The sequence below is a fragment of the Cervus canadensis genome, chromosome 8 (genome assembly GCF_019320065.1).
Source record: "Cervus canadensis isolate Bull #8, Minnesota chromosome 8, ASM1932006v1, whole genome shotgun sequence".
Taxonomy (NCBI): domain Eukaryota; kingdom Metazoa; phylum Chordata; class Mammalia; order Artiodactyla; family Cervidae; genus Cervus; species Cervus canadensis.
The window spans coordinates 18,683,482-18,708,733 of record NC_057393.1 but is presented as its reverse complement, the minus strand read 5'-3'; the positions used below and the strand labels follow the sequence as shown (position 1 = coordinate 18,708,733).

The 25,252-nt window shown below is 44.5% G+C and overlaps 1 protein-coding gene across 2 annotated transcripts; it reads left to right on the top strand.

Moving 5' to 3' along the window:
• Positions 1–264: 264 nt before the first annotated feature.
• On the top strand, positions 265–19,932 carry TECTB (tectorin beta). 2 transcript variants are annotated; one of them, XM_043475439.1, is made up of 10 exons: positions 473–612; positions 1,920–2,110; positions 3,446–3,588; positions 3,694–3,766; positions 9,231–9,334; positions 9,476–9,559; positions 13,717–13,879; positions 15,388–15,460; positions 16,557–16,589; positions 18,118–18,200. In XM_043475439.1, the coding sequence occupies exons 1-10, from the start codon at positions 537–539 to the stop codon at positions 18,165–18,167; spliced, it is 990 nt and encodes a 329-aa protein (XP_043331374.1). In that variant the 5' UTR covers positions 473–536; the 3' UTR covers positions 18,168–18,200. The 2 variants fall into 2 exon arrangements, with proteins under 2 accessions (XP_043331376.1, XP_043331374.1); XM_043475441.1 differs by lacking the exons at positions 13,717–13,879; positions 15,388–15,460; positions 16,557–16,589 and adding an exon at positions 265–331 and having other exon boundaries at positions 465–612; positions 18,118–19,932.
• The last annotated feature ends 5,320 nt before the right edge of the window (positions 19,933–25,252 follow it).

The following is a 25,252-nucleotide window of genomic DNA, read 5'->3' as shown; positions in this document are numbered from 1 at the left end:
ATCAACTTTTTATTCCACTCCTAGTTTAAAAACTAGCTATTAAAAAAGTTTCTCCAACTCTGTGAAGCAAAAGAAATTAGCCTCAAGTGGCTGTAACTGAGCTTCCCATCAGATTATTGTGCAAGATTGCCTTTTATTTCCCCCCACAGTGGATAATGCGTGTTCATTGTGATTTATCTGGAGTAGGTTTCTTTTACACACTCGGACTATATAAAGTCCAGGTAGGACTGGGAACAGAGGCTTGAGGAGCACCTGAGAGGCAGCCTCCAGTCTGGGAGAATGAAACAGTTGGGAACATGAGCAGCCGCATGTGAAATTGACGCTCTCTGCGGTATGAGCCCCATGTTTGCCTCCCAGCCCAGATGAGGAGCCATTAGAAACAGGAGACAGGATCAATATCCTCTGATTGTGCTGCTTTTGTTCTCCCCCTTGATTTTAATTTCTTGCACAAATCTCTGACCTAGAATGATCAAGACTCAGGCCCTGGCAGGACCGTGAACGTTTGGCCAGCTTGATTCGGCCACCTGGCAAAAGCAATGGTGATGAGGGCCTTTGTCCTGTTGGCTGTCTTCGCAGAAGCCTCTGCAAGATCTTGCACTCCAAATAAAGCAGGTATGCTCTGGTACTACCCCATTTTCCTGGAAAGGAACATTTCCTGACAGGTATCTTCCCAGAGCTCAAAGCTCTGTACTTATATTATTAGGAAAATGCTGCTATGTAGCCAAATAGTCTTCTCTAGTGACTGAGATGGTAAAGAGTCTGCCTGCAATGTGGGAGCCCTGGGTTCGATCCTTGGGTCAGGAAGATCCCCTGGAGAATGGAATGGCAACCCACTCCAGGATTCTTGCCTGGAGAATCCCATGGATGGAGGAGCCTGATGGGCTACAGTCCACAGGGTGGCAAAGACTCAGACATGACTGAGCAACTAACATACACACAGAAGCACTCAGCACCCCAATGATCATTCGATTTTTCCTGCAGAAAGTACAAACATATTGGATAAACTTACACTTTTTAAAATTTGAAAGTGTTAGTTGCTTAGTCGTGTCCAACTCTTTGAGACCCCATGGACTGTAGGCTCCTCTTTCCATGGAATTCTCCAGGCAATAAAACTCTAGTGAGTAACCATTCCCTTCTCCAGGGGATCTTTCCAACCCAGAGATCGAACCCATGTCTCTCACATTGAGGAGGCTAGATAGATAAATAAATAGAGATAAAATCTTCACCTTTTTCCTCTATTTTCCACTTGATTGTTGATTTTCTGTACTATGCCATAAATTACTATTTCATAGCATTATGCATAAACTGACATTTTAACTTTAATGTGCTCATTTCGTGGGATTAAAAAATATGTATATACATTATGTAAATATATATATATATATATAAAATCTGGTTTCATACATATATATGAAACCAGATTGAAATATACACGTATTTCCAATTCATTCAATCTGGTTTCAAAAATATGTTCCTTAAAATATGTTCAAGTTTAAATGTGGACCAGTTTTGAATACATGTTAAGAACAGACCTGGAGAAGGAAGTGGCAATCCACTCCAGTATTCTTGCCTGGAAAAGTCCATGGACAGAGGAGCCTGGAGGGCTGCAGTCCATGGGGTTACATGACTGAGCATACATGCATGAGGGTGGAGGGAGATGGGTTGGTAGCAATAAACTGGTAGAACTTTAAAAAAAAAAAAAGAATAGTGCAGATTTTACACAGAGGTTGCAAAATCAATAAGTGAGGAAATTCAGTGACTGATGTCAGGAGAACTTTCATCAGATCTCATGAAGAATAGTGGGAAAATATTCTTAATCAACTAACTGCTTTGCATGCTCAGCTGTAATAGGAGCTCACCATATGTAGATTAATATGATTACCAGATCTGATTTCAAACCTTGTCTCTCATCTTTCCAGATGTCATTCTCGTGTTTTGCTATCCCAAAACAATCATCACCAAAATCCCCGAGTGCCCCTATGGATGGGAAGTGCACCAGCTGGCGCTCGGTGGGCTGTGTTACAACGGGGTCCATGAAGCAGGTTACTACCAATTTGTAATCCCAGACTTGTCACCTAAAAACAAGTCCTATTGTGGAACCCAGTCTGAGGTAAGTCCGAACTATATAGGGAAGAGCTGCTAAAAGGAGGCAAGTGGGCCCATCTGCTGTCCATCCTTAAAAGGATTCAAAATTCACCACTTTCTGATTAAGAGTCAGTCCCGACCCCCAGATTTCCTGAGATGTGAATGTTATTTAAATTCTTCTCTTCTGCCTAGTTAGGATTTAAATTTTCTTCTTCCAATTCATTGCCCGAGTGGCTAGACCACCTTCTGTGAGTAGAACAAACCACTGGGTTGGCCAAAAAGTTCATTCAGGGTTTTCTGTAACATCTTACAGCCAACTTGATGCATTTCCCACCTCCGTGTCACCTGGAGCTCAGAGTATGTGCTCATTGCTGCCACTCTTCCTGGGCTGGATAGGTGGGCCACCTTCTACTCAAGATTTTGAAGTGGTGACAAAGTACAATTGGAAGGCATCTTAAAGGAGAGACCAAAGTATAACACAGCCCATAATTGGGTCTTGTAAAGTACCTAGGATAGGTCATCAGAATGAAAAGGAAGCACAGATATCCTCTTGTCAAGTGTCCTTATGGGATGGAGGAGAAATTGGAGACTTCCCAGTCACAGTTCAAGGCCACAACCAGTAGCGATACAATCATAAAGAAAGGCTAGGTCTAGTATTCCTACTGCCTTGACTGTAGGAGACAGTACATCTACTAGGTCTCAGATCCTGGGGACACATTCGCTTCCTAAAGGCCCCACAGTGATTCAGTGATTTAGTGGCAAGAATCATGGGTATGAGTAACAAAAACATCTTGTTTTTCTATATCCTGGTAAAATGAGCTACAAATCACCTGTGTGGTCTCAGGCAGAGCACTTCTCAAGTGAATATTGGAGAGCCCCTTTAACTCTACTATTCAATGATTTTAAAGTCTAAGAAGTCAGAGGAAAGAATCTCAGAATTAGTGCTTATGATTGGAAGAAGGAAAGACCAAGAACTAGGCAGTAATGTTCTAGAGCAGGGAGCTAGGTGAAGGTGTCACATAAGATTACTTGGGCAGGGGAAAGAAATAAAAAGCTGATGTTGGGAGATAAGAGATTCCTGAACTAGTTCAGTTTGGTCAGAAGCCTGATAGGTATATGGATTTTTTTTTAAGTATACCACATTCAACTTAGATTATTTTAAACAGTCTCGAACAGACTTAAGAACTCTTTACAAAAATTATCAGCTCACCTACAAACAAGAATGGGTGTTATATCAATGGCAAACATCTATGTCTCCCCATGGACTTTTTTCTGAGCCATCGTCCAATATTTTTCCAAGAACTTTCATTCACATCATGGGCGTAAAGGGCTACCCTAACTGCCTTCTTCCTTTCTCCAGTACAAGCCCCCCATCTACCACTTCTACAGTCACATCGTTTCCAATGACAGCACCGTGATCGTCAAGAACCAGCCCGTGAACTACTCCTTTTCCTGCACCTACCACTCCACCTACCTGGTGAACCAGGCGGCCTTTGACCAGAGGTAAGCTGCTCTAAGAGAGGAGGGCTGGCTGCCTTGCATCTGTTCTGCAGTCCCTGTCAACCAGGCATGTTTCAGTCCTTATGCAAAATTCTCTCCCCTTTTCAGAGTGGCCACTGTTCATGTGAAGAACGGGAGCATGGGCACATTTGAAAGCCAATTGTCTCTCAACTTCTATACTGTAAGTGGTCTCCAGGTCCCCACTGCTGCCTGTGGCCTTTACAGAAAATGATGGGATGTTTCCACAGCATTTGTTCTCCTCAAAGCTGTATATGGAAGCCCATTCTTGAACTGGAGTTGAATCATAAGCTTTGGTGTAGTGTTAAGCCTCTTTGAAGACTGGATACAACAGACATTCAGGTTCATAGACTGGATGGAAGAAAGGAAAGCTGTCACAGAAAAATAAGGTTAATTTTCCCATTTCACAGATGAGAAAATTGAGATGAGAAGTCTTGTGAGTTACCAAATGTCAGTAGGTGGTAAAGACAGCCACAGTCTAATAATCAAGATTAGTTCCCACTACAACACACTCCAGAGATTTAAATTTAGGATCCAACTCTTGTTCAAACATCAGTCACAATGCAGTGAGCTTCCTACCTGGGACAGGGTTAAGGGGAAAGGCTAGGGTGGCTGCAGATGCCTGGTTTTTTGGTCTCCAAAGCCTTTTGCTTAGTGGGTCTCCTCTATGTCTAATTTTGGCATGCTGCCTATGTTGACATTAAAACTAAAGGCACTCAGAATAAAGCACTCCAGAGAAACCAAGTATGCAATGGTCACTAGCCCAGCTGCCCTCCTTTTACAGGGGTGCTTTGTCTTTTAGACCTGCAGCTTCCAGTGAGGAGGCATGCATAAAGAGACAATAGCCCAGCTGGCTAGAGGAAAACACAGGCAGAAATCAGAAATAGAAACCTTTTTGTAAAAGACTAGAACTGGAAGAAAGCCTTAAAGGCCATCAAGTGCAACCTATTCATTTCATAAAGGAAACAATTATCTTACCTGGAACTCCACTGACTTTGAACTCTTGGAACTCACTTAACCAGTTCCCTGAAAGTGAAAAGTCAGTCATGTCCAACTCTTTGCAACCCCATGGACTGTAGTTCATGGAATTCTTCAGGCCAGAATACTGGAGTGGGTAGCCTTTCCCTTCTCCAGGGGATCTTCCCAACCCAGGGATCGAACCCAGGTCTCATACATTGCAGGTGAATTCTTTACCAACTGAGCCACAAGGGGAGCCCAGTTCCCAGTTCTCTGGAAGCTATTAATCTGCTGAACTTAGAAGGTGAGATGTAGAAGGGATCCTAGAATAACCTAGTTCTTTTTACAGAAAAGGATCTAAAACCCAATGAGAAAATGATCTGCCCAAGACCCCACTTGTGGTCTACAGCAGTTCCCAGTCTGGAACAAAGTCTTCTAACACTGGTCTCCAGGGCAAACTTACTATGCAGGGAATGAAGCCTAAGTGTCATGACCCCTAACATTACGTTGCTGTTGCGCAGTCATGTCCGACTCTTTGTGATCCCGTGGACTGCAACACCTAGGAATCCCTGTCCTTCACCATCTCCAGGAGTTTGCTCAAACTCATGTCCATTGAGTTGGTGATGCCATCCAACCATCTCATGCTCTGTCATCCCCTTCTCCTCCAATCTGACATGCAAAGGCCCTTTTCAAGGCCCTGTGTCTAATTTTGTATTCAAAGTTTTAATTCTTTTCTTTCAAGAGGGCTCTCTAAATAGGCTTCAAAGTCCCACAAAACCTAGATCTTCCCCAGGCTACACACCACTAGTGATAAAGTCCTGAGAAAAAGGAATCCCATACAACCCCTTGACCTATATTGGCAGGGGCTTGAAGCAATGTGGATCACCAGGGTGATGAAAGAATGGCAAAACCACTGAAGTAACTGAGGAAGGTTCTCCAGGAAGGAAAATAAGCTTCACACATGACAATAGATCCAGGGGACATGTTGATGATGGGTTATCTTTGCTACTGAGTCCCTGTCCGGAAGTACAGGATTGTTGCTTTAACCAGATAAAACTGTAGATATGACCCCATGAAGGTTTTACAACAGGTGGAAATGGAGAGGCACCATGATTGTCAAAAAATTCACCATCAGTTATGTGGAGTGAAGTTTCAGACATGAATATCAAACCTTAGATCTTTTTAAAGAAAAAACAAAAATCAGGAAGCATGTTCTCAGCATTACCAGGCCATCCACTGGGCTAGACAGACTGCTTCCTTGAACTGCTAGAAATGAGTTCTTGCTAAGGCCTTCCCTGGGGCCCACCACAACCCTTACAGGACAAAGGAACCTTGGCAAAGAGGGGGCTCTGAGGTTACAACTGAGACTTTGGTACTCATTAACATTCCCACAATGGGCTCGGTTTCCTGTGCTTTACCCATGTAGTTGGTATTTTTCTTCTCCCTTCTTCCACTTTCAGAGCATTCTTGTGTGCTTCTGAAGCAACAGCTGATCCCTGCATAAATTTCCATCAAATTAGCAGAGACGGAGCAGTACCCTGCCTGGGCCAGTGGAATCAGCACACTGCTAATTGCCCAGGATTCCAAGAGCTCCAAATGCTGGGCTCCAAAACCACCAGTTCTGCTCAGCCTGCTTTCTCTCCTCTCTCTCCATCCTCTTCTACTTGTTACTGCCAGTGGTTCTGTAGTTGGTATTCCTGGTGAAAATTTTTTTGACTTTCAATCCCAAATAAAGGAAGGTAGTCAACTTGCAGAAGTAGCCTAACATTGAGGTTAAGAAAATAGGCCTTGACATCAGACCACAGGTTGGAAGCTTGGTCCCCTATTTACTGTAGTATGACCTTGGGCAAGTTAGTTAACTCCTCTGAGTCTCCACCTATGAATTTGTTCAATGGGGATAATAACAGCACTTACCTTAGAGGTTTGTTATAAGGGTTAAATGAAATAATCTTTATAAAACACTTTGCACAGTTCCTGGCACAAATAAATGTCCAAGGAAGTAGTCATTCTCATAATTGTAAATTTTGACCTCATTTTTAAAATATCTATTTGGCTATGTCTAGTCTTAGTTGCAGCATGTAGTTCCCTGACCAGGGATTGAACCCAGGCTCCCTGCATTGGATAACCAGAGTCCCAGCCACTGGAGCACCAGAAAGGTCTCCAGACCTCATTTAAACTGGAAACTGAGAGCTCCTAGCTCTAGCACTGTTACTTTTATAGGGTTGAATGTCAATATCAGAGTGGGATTAGGTTGACTTTTATTCAATCAAAAATGGTATAGGCTGTTGCTTTTAGTTAGACAGAAACAAATGACAAAGCTGGGATGGAACAAATGTAAGAAATAGAGACCAAAATCATAGACTTCCAGAGTCAGAACAAACCTCAGAGGTGATTAATGTAGACCTTCCATCTAATGCCCCAAACCCTCTGCAAGACTGCTGAGGGATGAACTCCCTATCTCTTCCAAGGACGATGACAAATTGGGCCTTCCCATTTTAGGTCAACATGTGAAATCTGACGTCCTGAACTCTGGCCCATTGGTCCCAATTCTCTCCTCTGAAATGATACTGCTAAAGGTCCTTCAACTGGTTTGAGCCCATCTTTCCCAAACTAAATATCATCCCACACTTGGTGGTCCATTCATCATCTTATTCACTCTTCTCTGAGTATGATCTCCTGGGTTAACGCTCCTACTAAAAGGTGGAGCCCAGAATTTGCCAAAACAAATTGCCTGGATCTTAAAGGGTGATGTTCTCTGGACATAGGTTCCTAATTTTCATGTTATTAAGAAAGTAGGGGAGACACACTGAGGATTGCCTTCTGTCAGGTGAGAAGTAGAGAAACTGACCATCAAAGGTGTTTCTTCTCAGAAATTGAACTAAGGGTGAAGATTGTGTTTGACACTTTGTAACAATCAGGAGGGTTCCTCTGCAAGTGGAGGCATCCTAATATTCCAATTCCTGGTTCCTAGGAGATGGGGGCCAGGAGAAATACCTCTAGCTACATTGGTGATGGTATTATCATCCTCGGGTAGATCCTACATTTGGAAACAGTCCCTTGAAATAAAATAAATCTCAGAAAATAACAAGGAACATTAGAAGCCACTATCCTCTGCCACTTCAACTTGCACATTAAGCTGATCACTTATATTCAAGAATGTTATTATTTAATCATTACAACCATTTAAATGGTGCAGAGGGCTGAGAGAAGGGAAGAAAAAATATTGACTTCTGGGTGACCAAGTCAGGAGGCCCTGGCTGGACCCGCAATTGATAAGATAATGTAAGAGACCCTAGAAGATGATCCTGAACCCTCTTGTCAATTCCCTAAATTTGACACTTAGGGAGTTAAGGTCTATATCATCTAGATGTCCTTGCTGTCATTGTTTACCCATTGCAGTTCTGTAAATCTCTAGGTTCATGAAACTCAATTTTTTCATTAGTATCCTGGTCTAAGCTTTATGCTCCTATTGCATACAGCCACCATCATAGAAACAGTTCTGCAAGGCAGACGAAGGCAAAAGGTATTCCCATTTTGCAGATGGGAATACTAAGGATCAAAAGGCTGCCTTGCCTGTAGTGTGTCCCAAGTTAGTGGTGGGAACTAGGATTAATCCAGGATCCTTGTCTTGATTCCCCTGTACTTGAATCATGGCAACGAGTCCCAGTTGTCCCTGAATTGAAGCCATAGTCTCCTGGATCCACCCCTACAGGCTAACTTCCTCTCCTGCCCTCCTCACTCCCTGCCTCTCCCCACCTCCCCTTTACTCACTCACGTTCCAGCAGACTGGCCACCCTGCTGTCCTGCTTGCCTCTCTCACCCCCTACGGCCTCTTCCTGCATGGCCTGATGCCTGCATGGCATCTCCTCCCTCCAGTTTTGATTCAAATGTCACTTCCTCAAGGAAGCCTCCCAACCACTGCATTTCAAATTAAAACCTGTCCCCTCCTTGCACTCCCAATCCACCTTACCCTGCTCTACATTTCTAAAATAGTTTTTCTATATAGAATACTAGAGTCTATCCTAGCCATATAATTCGTTTAACCTACTGTCGGTTGTCCAACTCCCTTGCTAGAACGTCAGGTGGCTGGAGACAGCGATCTCTACTTGTTCACTGATAAATCTCAACAGACAGGACAGCCTGACTTACAGACTCTCTCAACATAGAGAGCAGTTCCTGATACATAGTAGGTGATCAGAAAGTTGGTTCTGTTGTTAATGTTAACTGAACTTGAAATCAGAGTAAAAACTTTGCAATCCAAGCTGGAATCTGCTCAAGGAAATAGTAGAGGAACAAGGGCAGTGCAGGGTTGTATGCATTTGGTCCCATGTCTTTCGGTGATTCAGTAAACCACAAACCTTCAGCACTGCTGGATTCCACTCTTTTTCCATCAAGCAAGTCTCGCTCCTCATCAGCAGAGATGCAACATCCAGTACATGTCTCACTGTAACCAGCAAACCCAGTTATATGATGTCCTCATCCCTGCTAAGATGGCACCAGGATCCTAGGAGGTACCATTTCTCTGGCCCAAGAGGATCTCACTGTGGTCTCACAGCCTGTGTCTTTGGGTTGATCCCCACCCCCCATCTCGTCCTGATGTATCTGCTCCTGTCAGACCAAACTACTCAGCCTGACAGATCATAATGCCCAGTGTCAATTTCCTTCCAAAGAACGCCAAGTTCTCCACTAAGAAAGAAGCGCCTTTTATCCTGGAGACATCCGAAATCGGTTCAGATCTGTTTGCAGGAGTAGAAGCCAAAGGCTTAAGCATTAGGTAAGTATGTGTTCTTATTGTCTGTATTTGCAAATACAAAGATGAGAAAAAAGAACCAGACCAGAGGCTTTTTAATCACCCAGCGTTTCTAGGCATATAATTCTCAGGCTTAAAGTGAGATGCATTTTGTTTCATTTCCAGGTTTAAAGTGGTTTTGAACAGCTGTTGGGCCACACCCTCGGCTGATTTCATGTATCCTTTGCAGTGGCAGCTGATCAACAAGGGGTAGGTATGGTTCTCTGGACCACAAGGCTGAGAGGTGAGACCAGGTGATCCGGGGTAACTCTGGCTTGGGGCGGCCTGGGAGGAAGAGATGAAGCCTGTTGGGGCCACTTAGTGACTTCCTCTGTGTTTCCAGACTGAGTAATTATACCAGGAAAAGCCTACATAGTACTTTCTAGGTACCAGCTACTACCCTGAGAGCTTTATCTTGTATTAACTCACTTCCCTGACAACTCACTTCCCTGACAAGGTGAGTATGATTACTATCATTTCCTCTTTCCAGATGAGGAAACTGAGGCATAGGAGGAGTTAAGTAATGTCACATAATTCGTGTATGTGCTGTTTTTATGGGGAAATGGGCACGCTGGATTCAAATCCAGTCCATCTGACATCAGAACCCAGATGAGGACTAAATTAGATGTCCATGTAAAAAGTTTAGCACATAGTACCTGGTTGGTATCCAATCGATTTTAATATCATTGTTTTTATTTACTAATAATTCCATGGGTAATTCTTAAAATTTGGAGTAGAGGACTAAAGTATTGGAATTATAGCATAGAAAAGTGATTCTAGAAATCACACATAGATGGCTTAGAAACAGTACACGGGAGGTATAAAGACCAGCTTAGAGGCTGTGGCAGCTCTAGAGCCCAAGGTGATAAGACCTGAATCAACATTGTAGCTAAGTGAATGAAAAGGAGGTCATCCAATGCCATCCAAGCAGGGAGAAGCAATAAAAATTTAGCAACCGATCGGATATAGTAGAGGGAAGGACAGGGCATCTGAAGAACATGTGACAAAGAATGCTTTCTACTGTTGACTGTGGATTGTGAAGATGAGGAATAGTTTGTAAGCTCCCAGGGAACAGAGGTTCTGGGTAAGGGAGTCTGGATTCTCCTTGAGTTCATGATGACATGCTGACCCTGAGATGACAATTGTCTAGAAACACTTAGAATTGTAACTTTGGAAAACAAAAGAGAGGATGAGTTAGATTAGAGATGCAGGCATTGTCCACACAATGCACAGTAAACTCAGAAGACGCCATTCCCCAAACCAAAGCAGACAATTACACTGGAACCCACCAGGGCTAAGCAAAAACACAGGGGCCAGGGACAAAGATGATGAGATAACAAAGATAAAGCCACTTTGGGTCTTTATTTAAGAAGCACTCATACAGCCCTTGGGCTTCCCTTGAGGCTCAGCTGGTAAAGAATCCACCTGCAATGCTGGAGACCTGGGTTTGATCCCTGGGTTGGGAAGACCTGCTGGAGAAGGGAAAGGCTACCCACTCCAGTATTCTGGCCTGGAGAATTCCATGGACTGTATAGTCCACGGGGTTGCAAAGAGTTGGACACGACTGAGTGACTTTCACTTTATAGCTCTTACAACATACCAATCACTGCTCTAGATAGGTATTTTACAAATACTTTCTTCAATTTCATTAAAATTCTTATAAAGTAGGTAGTATAGTAATCACTATTTTATAGATGAGGAAACTGAGGAACAGACAGATTGAAATGCCAAAAGTCTAAGCTAGTAAAGGGATGGATGGTCTGAGCAGCATTATGGACAGAGGAGCCTGGCAGGCTACAGTCCATGGGGTCGCAAAGAATAGAACATCACTGAATGCACGTGTGCACACGCACACACACATCACCTAATACCACGGGGTAGGACAGGTCAGTAAGGGCCACATGCAAGCCACCTATCTTCCTGCAGGGATGAGAGCTCAGTTTGGTTCCTTATTTCATATGTTATTGAATGAGCCATTTAGGTTTTGTTGTGGATGGTACAAATCCAGTGACTTCAGAGAGATTCTAAAATAAATTATTGACCTATAGGGACTTTGAAATTACCAACAGGCATTGGGAACCTCTGTAAAACAAAGGCCACACAAGGGCAAAGTCTTCTGACACATCATGGAATTGTCTCCTTAGATAGTTCTGGTCCTCTTGCTCACCTAGCAGATGTGTGATATGACAGAAAAGGGAATGCTTGTGACTTTGGGGTAGTCTCTACAAGTGGTCCTCAAACTCTAGTGCTCACAGGATTTCCTTCGGGTTCCTGCTCCTCATGCAGACCCATCGCAAACCTACAACTTCAGAAGATCCCAGGGTGAACCCTGGGAATCTGCATTTAAGTGCTGGTAAATCAAAGAAGCCCTGATATAGTTGCAAACTCTGCCTAGCTGAAATGGCCCCTTGAGGTTGGAGATATATGCACAAAATCCAGTGCCAAAGGGGAGAATTAGAAAGTCCACTCCATAACCTCCCACATGCTTTTGGTTCACATCAGGCCCTTTGGGAGGAAAGCTCAGTTTTCAAGATGCCTGGAGAGATTGGAATAAATAGGTTGTCAGGAATTTTGACCTGAGGTGGGGAAAGGAGACTCCTGTGATGTCAGCGTAAAAGCCTCCCTCTGGGCATTCTGCAATCCTGAGCTACCTGTCACGGACAGGCAAAGGCCACGGCCAGCTCCGAGAGACAGCAGTGCCAAGGCATCTGGGCCTGCCTGTGCCTTACCTCCTGCCGCCAACAAAGCTCTGCTCGCGCTGTTTTCCACTGGCTGACACCAGGCCTTGGACACTCCAACAGCAAGCTTCTATTTTAAGCTTAGTCTTGAATTCGTACAAGGATCTCAGGTTTATTGACCGAATGATCCTTCAAGAGTCTTGTTTCACAGCTCTGAAAATGCCCCCAGCTCTGTCACTGCTCAGAGGCCTCCACCGACAGAACCCCGCTTCCGGCCTTGGTCAGATAAAAGATGCAGTGTTCATGCCTCATTTCACTCAATGACTCTCAGAGTTAACATCCCATCTGTCCTCCCTCTAATTTGGCCCCTAATGTCTGATTCTGATAGAGGGGACAGGGGAGGGTCCACCATGAAGTTTCCCTGGGGTGGTTGCTCTGCTCTCTGTTGTATGTCTTAAGTTGGAACAACAGTAGAGTCAGAGGGACACGCCAGGAGAGACATGAACTTTGGGGTCCAAGTGCGGCTGTTCACTGGTCTTGAGCTCTTGAACCCATAGACCTTTGTTCCATAGAGGACAGATCCTGATGCTCACCATCACCTGTATGCAAGACCCCACACTCTGTGGGCCTCCCTGTATATTCCCAAGAAACACTCTGTCTCTTCCAAACACCTGGTTGAATGTCTGGCACTTACGTAGAGAATCCATATGTGCTGGGCAAATGAAAAATTATCGTGCTTAAACCAGGGTTTCCCAATCTCGACACCATGGACTCTTAGGGCTGGATCAGTCTTTGTTGTGGGGTCTCTCCTGTGCACTCCAAGACATTCTGTAGCATCCCTGAGCTCTACCCTTTAGATGCCAGGAGCATTCCCCTGCCCCCCGAGTCATGACAGCCACATGCCAAATGGCCCCCAGGTGAGAACAATGGGTTTCAACCCATGCCATTCTATGTTATAATTTTTTTCTTTTACTGCAATTGTACTTTTGGAACTTGAAACTTCCCAAATTCTCCTTACAGAGAATTTAGGAGAAAAAAAAAAGCCAAAAATGTGAAAGAAAAAAAGCAAAAACTGTCCATAATAGCCAGGATTAACATTTAGGTGGTATCCTTTGAGCCATTTTTCTGTGTGCGTATTAAAAATGTCACTTTTTTACCAAAGTAGTTACATATAATAGAATGGACATAAAACTTAAGTAATATAATGTAAATTCAAATTCCCAGTGGCAAAACCTCATAATACACACACAGCAATGTGTTGGGTGTGACCTGGACAGAGGTGGCTGTGGCAGCAGGCTGGGAAATGCTGCTCCTAGCACTACCATCTCCATTTTGGACACATGCTGAGAGTCTGGACATATTCCAGTCCTCCAAGGACACTATCTTGGGGGTTTCATTTCTTTAGGACAGAGATGTGATGGCCTACCAGATGTGTGGCTTCTCAAAAGTTGTTTCACCCTGGCTGTACTCTGTAGAATAGGGATGACCGCAGCCATCTCATAGCTCCTCAAAGAGACCCCAGAGAAATGAAGATAAGTGAGGTGCCACCAGTCAAAGTGCTTCAGAAGGATAGCGTGCTGTGTAACGGCCCAGAAGAGGCTATGCGTGACTTTGCCTCAGACACCCTTGCTGGAGTTCATGAGGTGACCTGTCTCCCCCACATCCCTCCCCCCACCCCATGTGCTCCAGCTGCCCCACGGATGAAACCGTCCTCGTGCATGAGAACGGGAAAGACCACAGGGCAACCTTCCAATTCAACGCCTTCCGGTTCCAGAACATCCCCAAACTGTCCAAGGTGTGGTTACACTGCGAGACATTCATCTGTGACAGTGAGAAGCTCTCCTGCCCAGTGGTAAGCCACCCCTCCCGGAACGAGAGTGGTACTGAGCCTGGGGGTGGGGGAGAGCAGTGTTTGAGAAGCTGTATTTTTTTTTTTTTTTAAGCTGGGAAATTATCACTAGACCCTGTAGGTGTGTGCTGAGGACATTCTGGAGGAAAGGATGCTGAGGGTGGGAGCAGATGTCCCAGGCGGTTCTGGCCCACCACCAACAAACTCCATGGTCTGGCCCATGCCACTTAACACCTGAGCCTGGTTTTCCCATCTTTAAAGAAAGAGTGGTGATGAGTAATAGGGGCCCTTCTCTTCAGAGAGCGGGGTTAGGGAAAATGAAAGCAATAACAGACGTGGAAATGCTTTGGAAAAGTTAAAAGGATAAGGGAAATTCAAAATCCAGGTGATAGCAGTAAGCTCTGGATGGAAGGCAAAGGTACTTTCAGCTCTTGACTTACCAGCCTGAGGGTCCATCTCTGGGACTTGTGATGGACCGGTGAGATGCTGTAGGAATTCCCACATGAGAGCATAGTTGTTCTGGGCCCGAGAGAAAGGACCCAGCTTCCCAGACACACTTAGTGTAGCTCATGCAGGGTGGTCAGTTTCCCTTCTGCTTCTCCCCCAAGAAGTTGCTGCAAGATCAATCAACATGCAGAGTGAATTCAGGTGGGAGATAGTTTTCCGTTGGGACCTGGTGGAATCTGGTCCTTAGAGCAGTGGTCCCAAAGTGCGGTACACGCAGCTTCAACATCACTTGGGAACTTGTTAGGTGAGGATGCAAATTCTCATCCCCCTACCCCAGATCTACCTGATTCAGACACTCTGGGTGAGCCCAGCCATCTGTGCTTTAGCAAGCTCTTCGGGTAATTCTGAGGCATGCTCCAGTTTGAAAACCACTGCCTTAAAGATCTCAAAGCAATTAATTCCAAACTGTCACCTCCTTCAGTGTGTTTGGACCAGAGTCCTCAGTAAGGAGGGACACAGTGTTTCTGAAGAGGGTACCTGCTTACCTGTAGTAACCAACAGAAATAAGATGATTATTTCTATTGATTCCTATTTGGCCAAACAGTACCCACTTATGTGCACAAATAGATAAAGGGAAGGCAGTAAAGAAACATTTAACTGTTCCTGGAAGGATAATCATTGGTATTACCCTTAAAAAATGAAAAAGAACCAGAACACATTTTGCAGGTGTCCACATCTCAAACCACTCTGAGGGTAGTAACTATGGGCAAAAGTCTTGCTTCTCATCAAAAGAAACAGTGTCAGTTTCCACCACATGCTATGTGGATTTGTTTCAGTTTGAAGAGCTCATGATGAAAAGATTTCTTCCTTTTTTTCAAGTCAGAGAAGGGATGAAATACACCTCTCTCTTGGTTATAAAAGAATAAGGGAACTAGTATCTGAGGTCTGGGGAATTTTGACTCCATCAAGTTTGTGACTTTTAGAAAAAAAAAATCTCTTTTCTCTCCTGTGTTTCTCATCCCACCTCCACCCTCCCCTCCCCTTGGCTTCTGCTGGGTCTCCAGACTTGTGACAAGCGGAAACGCCTCCTCCGGGACCAGACCGGAGGCGTGCTGGTGGTGGAGCTCTCCCTCCGTAGTAAGCTTCTCTGTTTTCCAAACGGTTGCCTTCATGTCGGGCTATGTCCACAGGCACGGCCAGTTTGAGCATTTTCACTGAATTGCCAAACCAGTTGTGCCTGTAGACACAACCTTTACCTGCAACGAGTCTCCCCACCTGGGGGCAGTGGGGAGGTTTGTTAATTACCCTAAAAAGTTGGGCCTGTGGCTGAAATTCCAATGCCCCCCAGGGACTACGAAATGCTGAACTTCCAGACACGGTGTGCAGGCAATAATAATAGAAAACGAAGCTACTGGGGCATCCAGGGCAAGTCAACAAACCAGTAAAGGAGTGAGCTTGGCCAGGGTTGGTGCTGGGGTTTCAGAAATAAAGGAGCCCCATATGGGTCTTGTCTTCTAGAATGTACCATCCAGCAAAGAGAGAGATGCTAAATGCTAAGGGAAAGGGAGATGACTGTTTGTCACGGTGGGGGAGGCAGGGTCTATGGGAATGGACAGGTGGGCAATTCAACCTAGTCAGGCTTAGGGAAGACCTCTGTGGGTTATCTTGAAGTCTGGCCCTCAAGGGGACTGTGACATCAAGGGTGGGCAAGCCTCTGGCCAGGCTGGAATCACCAAACTCTGGCCAGGAACCCAAACCCAGTCACTACCTGATTTTGTATGATCTGCAAGCTAAGAATGGTTTTTCCTTTTTATGTGGTTGAGAAAAATCAAAACAGTATTTCATAACACTCGAAAATTATATGAAATTCAAATTTCAGTGTTTCTACAGAAAGTTTTATTAGAACATGGCCACACTGGTTCATTTAAGGGTTGTCTCCCCCTGCTTTCAATCACCTCAAGTGGTTGCAATAAAGACCATGTGGTCTGTGAAGCTGAAAATATTTACTATCACCTGCCCTTTCCAGAAAGTTTACCAACCCCTGCTATAGAGAGCTGAGAAGAGAATGGTGAGATGAAGCCTTGTCAAGCCTGCTAGAAATTTTGTCCTAAAGGCAATGGGGAGTCGGTTGGTTTAATCAGGGGAAATCAGTCAGGTTTGTGTTTTAGGAACACAGCTGCTCCCTCTGCGATATTATCTTAAAGCTTCTGCATTTTCTCTTTACTCACTACAGGCAGGGGATCCTCTGGTCTCTATAGCTTCTCAGGTAAGGAAAAGAGCTCCATGCAATGTTTTTAACAGGCAGAAGTGTGTTTCAAAGGGGCTTCCCAAGTGGCGCTAGTGGTAGAGAACCCACCTGCCAATGCAGGGTTCGATCCCTGGGTCAGAAAGATCCCCTGGAGGAGGGCATGGCAATCCATTCCAGTAATCTTGCCTGGGCAGAGAAGCCTGGCAGGCAATAGACTGTAGAGTTGCCAAGAGTCAGATATGACCAAAGCGATTTAGCATGCATGTGTAATTTTTTAATTAACTTATTTTTTATTGAAGGATAATTGCTTTACAGAATTTTGCTGTTTTCTGTCAAACCTCAAAATGAATCAGCCATAGGTATACATATATCCCCTCCCTTTTGAACCTCCCTCCCATCTCCCTCCCCATGCCACCCCTCCAGGTTGATAGAGACCCTGTTTGAATTTTCTGAGCCATACAGCAAATTCCCATGTGTTTTAAAAGAAGCTTACCTTTGGTCCCTTAAGGTATACTTTAAAGCGCATCTGAATGAGGTGGAGGGGGGCTGGAGGTCGAGGTCTCTCTCCAACCAGCCCCTGAGCTCGGAAGGGAGGGAGGAGCTGGGGGCAAGTTGGATGAAGCAGAATGGGATCCCTACCCCCAGCCCCACCAAGTCTGAGCAAAGATATCACCAGGTGGTTTCTTTGGGGTTTCTGCATTTGGAGAGCTTGAGTTTTCAATAATCTGTTCATTCAACAAATATTTCTAGTCCCTTCTGTGACCCTGCTGTCATGAACTGAGTGACCTTGAGCCATGACCTCACCCGTGCATCCCCCAGTTTCCTCTCTGAAGCTGGGTTAATAATTACCCGTCTCATACACAGAAGTTGTTGTGTGGATTAACGATTACAGCTAAGAGCCCTAACCAATGCTCAGCATGCAGCAAACATCCAGTAAATATCAACCATAATTACTAACTCTGTGCCAGGCACTCTTCTAGGTGGTGTGACTATCACAGTGAACAAAGCAAAAGCAGGGCTCCTGCCCTTCCTAAGATGTGTGAAGTGGGGTGGGTGGGAGCTGAATAGTGATTTAGATTGCAGCCTGAGAAGCCTCTTGGGAGAAGATCTCATCAAATGAGGAGGAGGAGGTAGCTATGAGAGAAGATGGGCAGGACAGTTCTATTTATTCGTAAACTCACAGATAGGCTTTGCTCTCACAGTTACAGGAAATCATGCAAACCAATTCCTTATGATACTCAGATTCTCATTCTTAAAGGAAGTTCTACAGCTAACGCCATACAGTGAAAAGCAGCATCACTATATTATTTAAGTACAGGTTCCCATTTGTCAGAGTTCCATATCCTGAGCTTTCTCTGTTGGGTTCTTGCACTGATGAAGGTGAGCTATGGAAAGCCTGGAGGATGAAACAATCTGACTACACACAAAACTTGCAGAGCTTTGTGAAAACCCACTCAACGCCCTTGAGTGGACTCTTTGATGTTGACGCTTTTGCTGAGTTCTCCTTGTCGAATTGTTTCTGTCTCCTTTCCTGTCTGGTCCACAGATGTGCTCTATCACCTCATCGTGATGCTGGGGGTTTGCGCTGCATTATAAGGAGAGCTGGGCAGGCAGCTGCAGCTCCTCCACGAAGACCATCTCCTCTGTCAAGGACAAACCCACATTTATTGCACTGCCAAAAAGAACAAACAGAAGACCATATCGTTGGGGAGCAGAGAATAGCGCTTTGCCAAATATGTGTTCCGGTGATCTTTGTGAATTTTACTGATTGTTTTTTCTTTGGTGCCCCACTTCCTCCTATGACTTCCTGTGGCTCTTAAGTTCTGCCGTCTCTCCCCTGCAGCTGGCGGGGGAGTCTCCTTTCCCCAGATTCAAGTCGGGGCTGCAGTGGACTCCTTTGAAAGTTATTCTAATTTTAAGAGAGTAGCAACCAAGTACAGCTGAACATTTTGAGGAGACGGTAGAGAATAAGCACAAAGTCAGCACTGGGGACAGAACACACAGGAACAGCCAACTCTGCCGAAGGGGCCTTTGTCATCGAGGCCGTGCCATTCCTATCTGAGGACCAGGGTTGAGCCACGAGGCAGGGGTTCTAATCTTTCAAGTGATGAGGTGGAAATCAGAGCAGAAACGTTTATTTTACTCCAAACTGAACAGTATGAAAGAAAATGATTCTTGAGAAATCCCCATGAGTGCTAACCTAATTTTTTTTTACTGTAAAGTTTTAAAATATGTATAAACATTATGTAAGTAGACACTCACTATGTTTGTAGCTGATATAGACTTCTAAGATGAGAAGAAAATGACAAATTGAATAGGACTCAAGCTGCAAAAAGAATAAAACGTTAGCATTAATTTCACGTGATAATACAGCGTTGCCTGAACAAAACTGCTGCTTGCAACATGCCTCAGAGGGACTACTGTGACAGGTTCTCTGTAGCTTGGCAATCCCATCCTACTATGCCTTGTGATGCCCAAGACTCTCACTATTTTTATTCACTCTGCTAAGAAATCTTGATTCAGAGAATGGTCTGACCTCATTTAGCCTTGACTATGACATTCAAGCCCATATCTGTTTTAATCTCACTAACCTGTGATCGTTCAAATAGAAGCAACAAAACATCGGAAACATAAATGCAAATAAAATGAAAACAAATGGCCAGTGAAACCACATGGTGTCTGATGCTGAGAGCACTGCCACTCCAGTGACCCAGAAAACATTGAGAGGAATGATTTATATGGTTAAACAAAGAAAAACTCAAAGAAGTTGTCATGGTAGAGAATCGGCAGATCCCAGAAAATATATTGAGGACCCCAATTTGAGCCTAGCAGCTGGGATGTCACTGGAAAAGCCTGAGCTTTAAATTCTGTTCTTCGTCTTGTATAGATTTGGGCTTATCATTGGAAAACATGTCAGCTTGTATCTCTGCATATAATGTATTTGAGAAGTTTTAAGATCTATAGTTTGATGGTTCTTTTAAATGGTGTTAATGAACTCAGAAATTAAGCTAATTCTAAAATCTCTGGAGACATGGAGTGTGTGTTTAGCAATAGGTTACATTAAAATAAGTTGATGTAGTCGAAACTGGTCTCAAAGCTGGTACTCCAACCATTTGGGATCTCTTCTTCCTATAAATTCAGAATTTTTGTAGCTAGGCTTTACTTCAAAAGGACAGAAGATATATTTTATCGGTTTTAGTCAAAAACTCTTTAATAGCATACTCACAGCCATAATCACAAATCCTTGGCTGTCAGAGTAAAACAATGTTGTGGTAGTTTAGCTTTGTTTTATCATAATGTTTAATGATCTTGTATCTCTTTGTGGTGCTACAGAATAAATAAAATGTCTTAAAGTAAATAAGCAATGACTATAGCTTACAGTGTTAATATATCATGTTGATAGCCAATTCTTCAATCCATTCAGGGGTTTCTACAACTAGAACTTAGATTCACATATATTCCACTGGTGTTCAATCATTTTATCCTACATTTGCATTTCAAAAATTCCAATATTGGGTTTTTGTGCAAGGAGGTGGAGCCATTTCACATGATGAGTGTTTGGGGGATAAGTTTTTGTGGCCATTGATGTCTCTAAGGCCATCATGTCTCAGTAGCAACTGCATATGTTTAGACTTGAAGTTAACAGGTCTATGATATTGGTTATATGTTTCATGTCTCTCAACTTCTCTATCACTAAGAGAAAGCTACTCTCAAAACATTCTCTCTTGCAAATTCCCATTAGTGCTGAGCAAAAAATAGACATTGAGAGAAGGAGGAAATAATAATTTCCCCTTTAGGCATCCTTGGTTGATATAGAAACAACCTGGATACAGATTTTAGGAAATTGCTCTTATCGAAATTCCTGGTTATGTGTCCTAAAGACATCTCTCTCTCTTAACTTGAGTAATTCAAAGGATAGATATAGAGACATGGACATATACACGTACATATATATATACTGAGTGTATACATGCACAGAAATCTCTACCTATTTGTCAACTGATAGATACAGCTATACCTATAGCTATAGAGAGATATATATAGAGAGATGTATGTATACATTCAACATATGTGTGTATATGAGTCTACATGTGTGCATGTGTATGTATATATGTGAATGTGTATGAATATGTATATGTAGGCACATGTGTGTATATATATATATGTTCTATGGGCATGTGTGATTGGCTGCTAAATGTACATGTCATAATGTTTGATGAAAAAGGCAGAAGTAACAAAGTCTTTACTATATGAACATAACTGTGTAAGCTTGTTGGCTAGGGCTGGAAGGGAACAAACACCCACATTTGACACAAATACAAAGACTGGACAATAATAGTCGATGATCACTTCCCACCCCATCCTTACATCTGTGTATCATTTTCTGATTCTCTTTCAATGTACCAATATTGGGTTTCTCAGTTACTTCCACTCTTTGGCACATACCTCTATTAGCCCTTAATACATTGCATCACTGGTATGCTTCCTCTTCCCCAGTAAACTGAAAGCTAAAGATCATGGAACATTTCATTTTTTCTTGTGTCTCCCAGTGTGGTATCTGGCACAGAGTAAGTACTCAATAAATGTTCTTTGAATTAATGAAATGTGCATAAGGATGGATAGATACATAGGTAGATGAATAGATGGATACATGGATGGATGGATGGATGGATGGGTGGGTGGGTGGATGAGAACTGGCCGATCTCTCTGACAGACCCCATAGCAGAAGCTGCCTTGTTTGATTTCCTGATGGAACAAAGTACAAGCACTCAGAAGCCCTGATCCCAAGCAAGGGAAGAAGATATAAGGCGTGAGGAGACGACTTTTGGCCCACGGTCTCCATGCCGAGGTAGCTCTATGTTTCCTGCATATAAATGCCTCTTTCTCTCTCCTTCTAAGCATCAGTCAAGAGCTTTCAATCCTAGATGCTGAAGGGCTTTGGAGAGAAGCAGAGCCCACCACAGTGAAAATGGAATTGTGGCATCTGTGAAGGTCCTAGAAGTCAACTGCTCACCTCTGGGCAGAAGAGTCCTGCTGATGGGAACGCTCAAGCACTCAGTGGAGCTGGGTTACTGTTTGTAAAGCTCTTCCCTCGGTGCCTAGATAGTGTCCCTCTTCCTGCAGAAAGGCAGGAATTCCACCAAACCTTTTGTCAAGTTTGGTATTAAATGCTCCCATCCCATCAAAAAGCCCTATACAGAGCTCAGAAATATCTCCATAACAGCCACTCTGAGGTCAAGTGAAAAAGAAAACATTCCTTTTTGGTTTCACATCTTCAGTCCTGGAAATTCAATAGAAAAAGGCTCAAAGAGGACATAGCATTCAAGTTGCTCTGCCATTTTCAGCAGCAGCCACGTGGAAGATAATCCGGATGCGGATTTAAAAAATCCGGAATTAAAAAAAATACATTGTAAATGCATCAGTCGTTCAGTAGATCTATTGCAAAACCCACAAAAACAACATGGGACCCCATTCTTTTTGTAAAGGGGGAATTACTCATGGCAGAATCGATGGGTTCACCTTTTCTTCTGGGGATTAAAAAATTAAATACTTCATAAATGAATTTTAAAAATCCTACTTAAAATTCAAGCCTCAATTCTATCCTTTGCTCAGTGGATAGGAAAGAAATTAAACAATAAATTGAGAACAGGATATTATGCATTTGGAAGGCGTAGTGCTCACAGGAAGTGAAGCCAGGCCTTCCAGCCAGAGTGCGGGAGTTCTGCCTGCCCGGGGTGGCCTAATTCTGCTGAATTTCAGTGATTCACACCTCAGATAGAGCTTCAGCCTAGAAAACATTCCCGAGATGCCTTCAGCTGTGGGCTTCTACGTCCCTGCAGTCTGATTAGCTGATAAGGATAATAAACACTAGAGGTTAGGGAATAGGCACTTTGCAAAGGGAGGCAGGTTCCTGGCCCCAGGCTTCATTCTCCAGCTTTCTCCTTCCCCAGAATGAAGTTGGATTCACTGCCAATTCGCAAGTTAATGGGCTGGAAACTTCTGGCAGGGAGGCAGGCTCACTGGCAGGTCTGGGAGCAGCAGCCCTGGTCCCCCAGGAAATGAGTTCACTGTATCCAGTTCATCAAACTCCAGGTTTGCTCCACAGGACTCCGTATTAAAAAGTAGAGACATTACTTTGCCAACAAAGGTCCATCTAGTCATAGCTATGGTTTTTCCAATAGTCATGTATGGATGTGAGAGTTGGACTATAAAGAAGGCTGAGGGCCGAAGAATCAATGCTTTTGAACTGGGGTGTTGGAGAAGACTCTTGAGAGTCCCTTGGACTGCAAGGAAATCCCACCAGTCCATCCTAAAGGAAATCAGTCCTGAAAATTCATTGGAAGGACTGATGTTGAAGCTGAAACTCCAATACTTTGGCCACCTAAAGTGAAGAACTGACTCATTGGAAAAGACCCTGATGATGGGAAAGAGTGAAGGCAGGAGGAGAAGGGGACGACAGAGGATGAGATGGTTGGATGGCATCACTGACTCAATGAACATGGGTTTGAGTAGTCTCCAGGAGTTGCTGATGGACAGGGAGGCCTGGCATGCTGCAGTCCATGGGGTCGCAGAGTTGAACTCCGGCTGAGCGACAGAACTGAACTGAACTGAGCAGGACTCCAGGGTGTGCTGAGGCCAGCTAGATGGCACCCCCTAGTGGGAGACTGACTCAACACCCTGGAACCATAGGTGTGTGCTCAGCGGCTCAGTCATGTCTGACTCTGCGACCTGATGGACTGTAGCCCACCAGGTTCCTCTGATCGTGGGATTCTCCAGGCAGAATACTGGAGTGGGTTGCCTTATCTTTCTCCAGGAGATCTTCCCGACCCAGGGATCGAGCCCTCATCTCCTGCATCGGTAGGTGGGTTCTTAACTACTGAGCCACCTTAACCACAACCCCTACACGGGATATTTAAGGCAACCCCACAGACTTTCCTGGGGCCCCACAAACACCTCTGAAGAAAATCCTCACCTCAGAAGATCTCTGGGACTTCAGCTTCTTCCTCAGCAAATTCGGGGAGTGGAATAGTGAAGTCTTCTTTGCCCTTCAACCAGAACTTGGTTTGTTCTCCTTTGCCCTGTGGGAAGTCAAGGAGAGCTGGTGAATCTCAGAGCAGGAGAGGCTGCCTGTCAAGTGTGGTCTCTCGGCAGACATCTCAGGTCACCCTTGCTGGCTTCCTGAGAATCATGTCTATAGCCCAAACTGCAACCAGGCGGGAGCTGCCTCGGTAAGGGAGATGCTTCATCACCGATGAAATCGTGATCATGTCCTTGGACTAGGCTGATAAGCCCAAGTGGACACTCAGCAAATGGCCTAGGGGGTGAGGGCCAGTGGAGTCTAAGTCTGCTGCAAAGAAAATCTTTTAAAGTAATAATAAAATCTGTTGAGCTCTTACCGTGAGTAGGGCACCAGGTGAAACACCTCACTTACAGGTTCACAATTAACACTCACAACCACCCTGAGAGGGCAGTCTTATCACTGTTCCCATTTTACAGATAATAAAACCAAGCCCCCAAATCAGACAGCTAGGAACTAGCGGGGATAGGATTCATAGCTAGGTCTACACTGCTGCCATCTAAAAAAAGCTTCCTCTTACCTGACATTAGATGATGCCAGAGTCAGGCTTAGTAAACTGAGGAGTTGAAGGTAACCTACCCCCTCCACTTCACTTCCTTCCCTGGACCCTGACACTCACTCAAGCTCCCAAAGTCCTAGTAACCACTCACCACCCCCACTGTGAACATCTCCAAGATGTGAGAAGTACCACCGCCCCCAGAAAGGCAAGGTTTATCAAAAAGATGAGGAGGTTTCACGGTACATTTCAGTGATGGACTGGGAGAAAAGCAGAGGGAAAGGGAAGAGATACTGAAATGTGTAGAGATGCGATGAGGTCGAAGTGCCCCCAGACCAGTGGGCTTCCATCCCCTCCACCTGGGCACTTTAGACTCAGGAGAAGGGAAACAGAAGAATGTGGGCATGATTATTCCCAGGTGGTATTTGCTGTTGCTTCATGTGGGAGACTACTTCATTCTGGGGTGTTCAAGCAGAAGCCAGGAGGCCAGTGCAGCAAAGAGGAAGGAGGCCTTGCACGAGAGGTTAGTCTAGGTAGGAGCCAAGGTCACAGATTCCATGTTTGACCATCGAGGCAACTATACAGCCCTCTCTGGAGGAAGACAACTGGCAGTCACAAGAGCTCTATGTGAACCTCAGTGATCTCCATGAACCACGGCATGGAGACGCACTCATTCCATCAAGTTCCTTGACATCTCCTTCCGGGACCCAAGTGGGGACGGGTGTTCACAGTGGCCCTGGTCTTACCTTGACTGGAATGGTGCCTCTCTTTTGCAAATCGTACCCTCCCAAAGCCAGCAGGATGCCTGCAGTGCTGTGAGAGACCTGGATCCGGAGAGCTGCCAGAAACCAGATACAGTTTCTGGCAGCTCTCCGGAAACAGATACAGATACAGTCTAGTCATCACCATGGTTGTGAATTTCCTATGGATGTCAAAGGCAGAGCAAAGGCTGAGGGAACATCTCACACTTGGCTCAAATTCTGGGACTGCCAGCACCTCTCATTAAGTGAATCACAGACAACATCCTCACATCTGGGACACATGGGCTGGGACCCCCAAACGTACAGGCATTGTTTACACGCTGCTAGGTGTTGCCCAAGCTTTAAT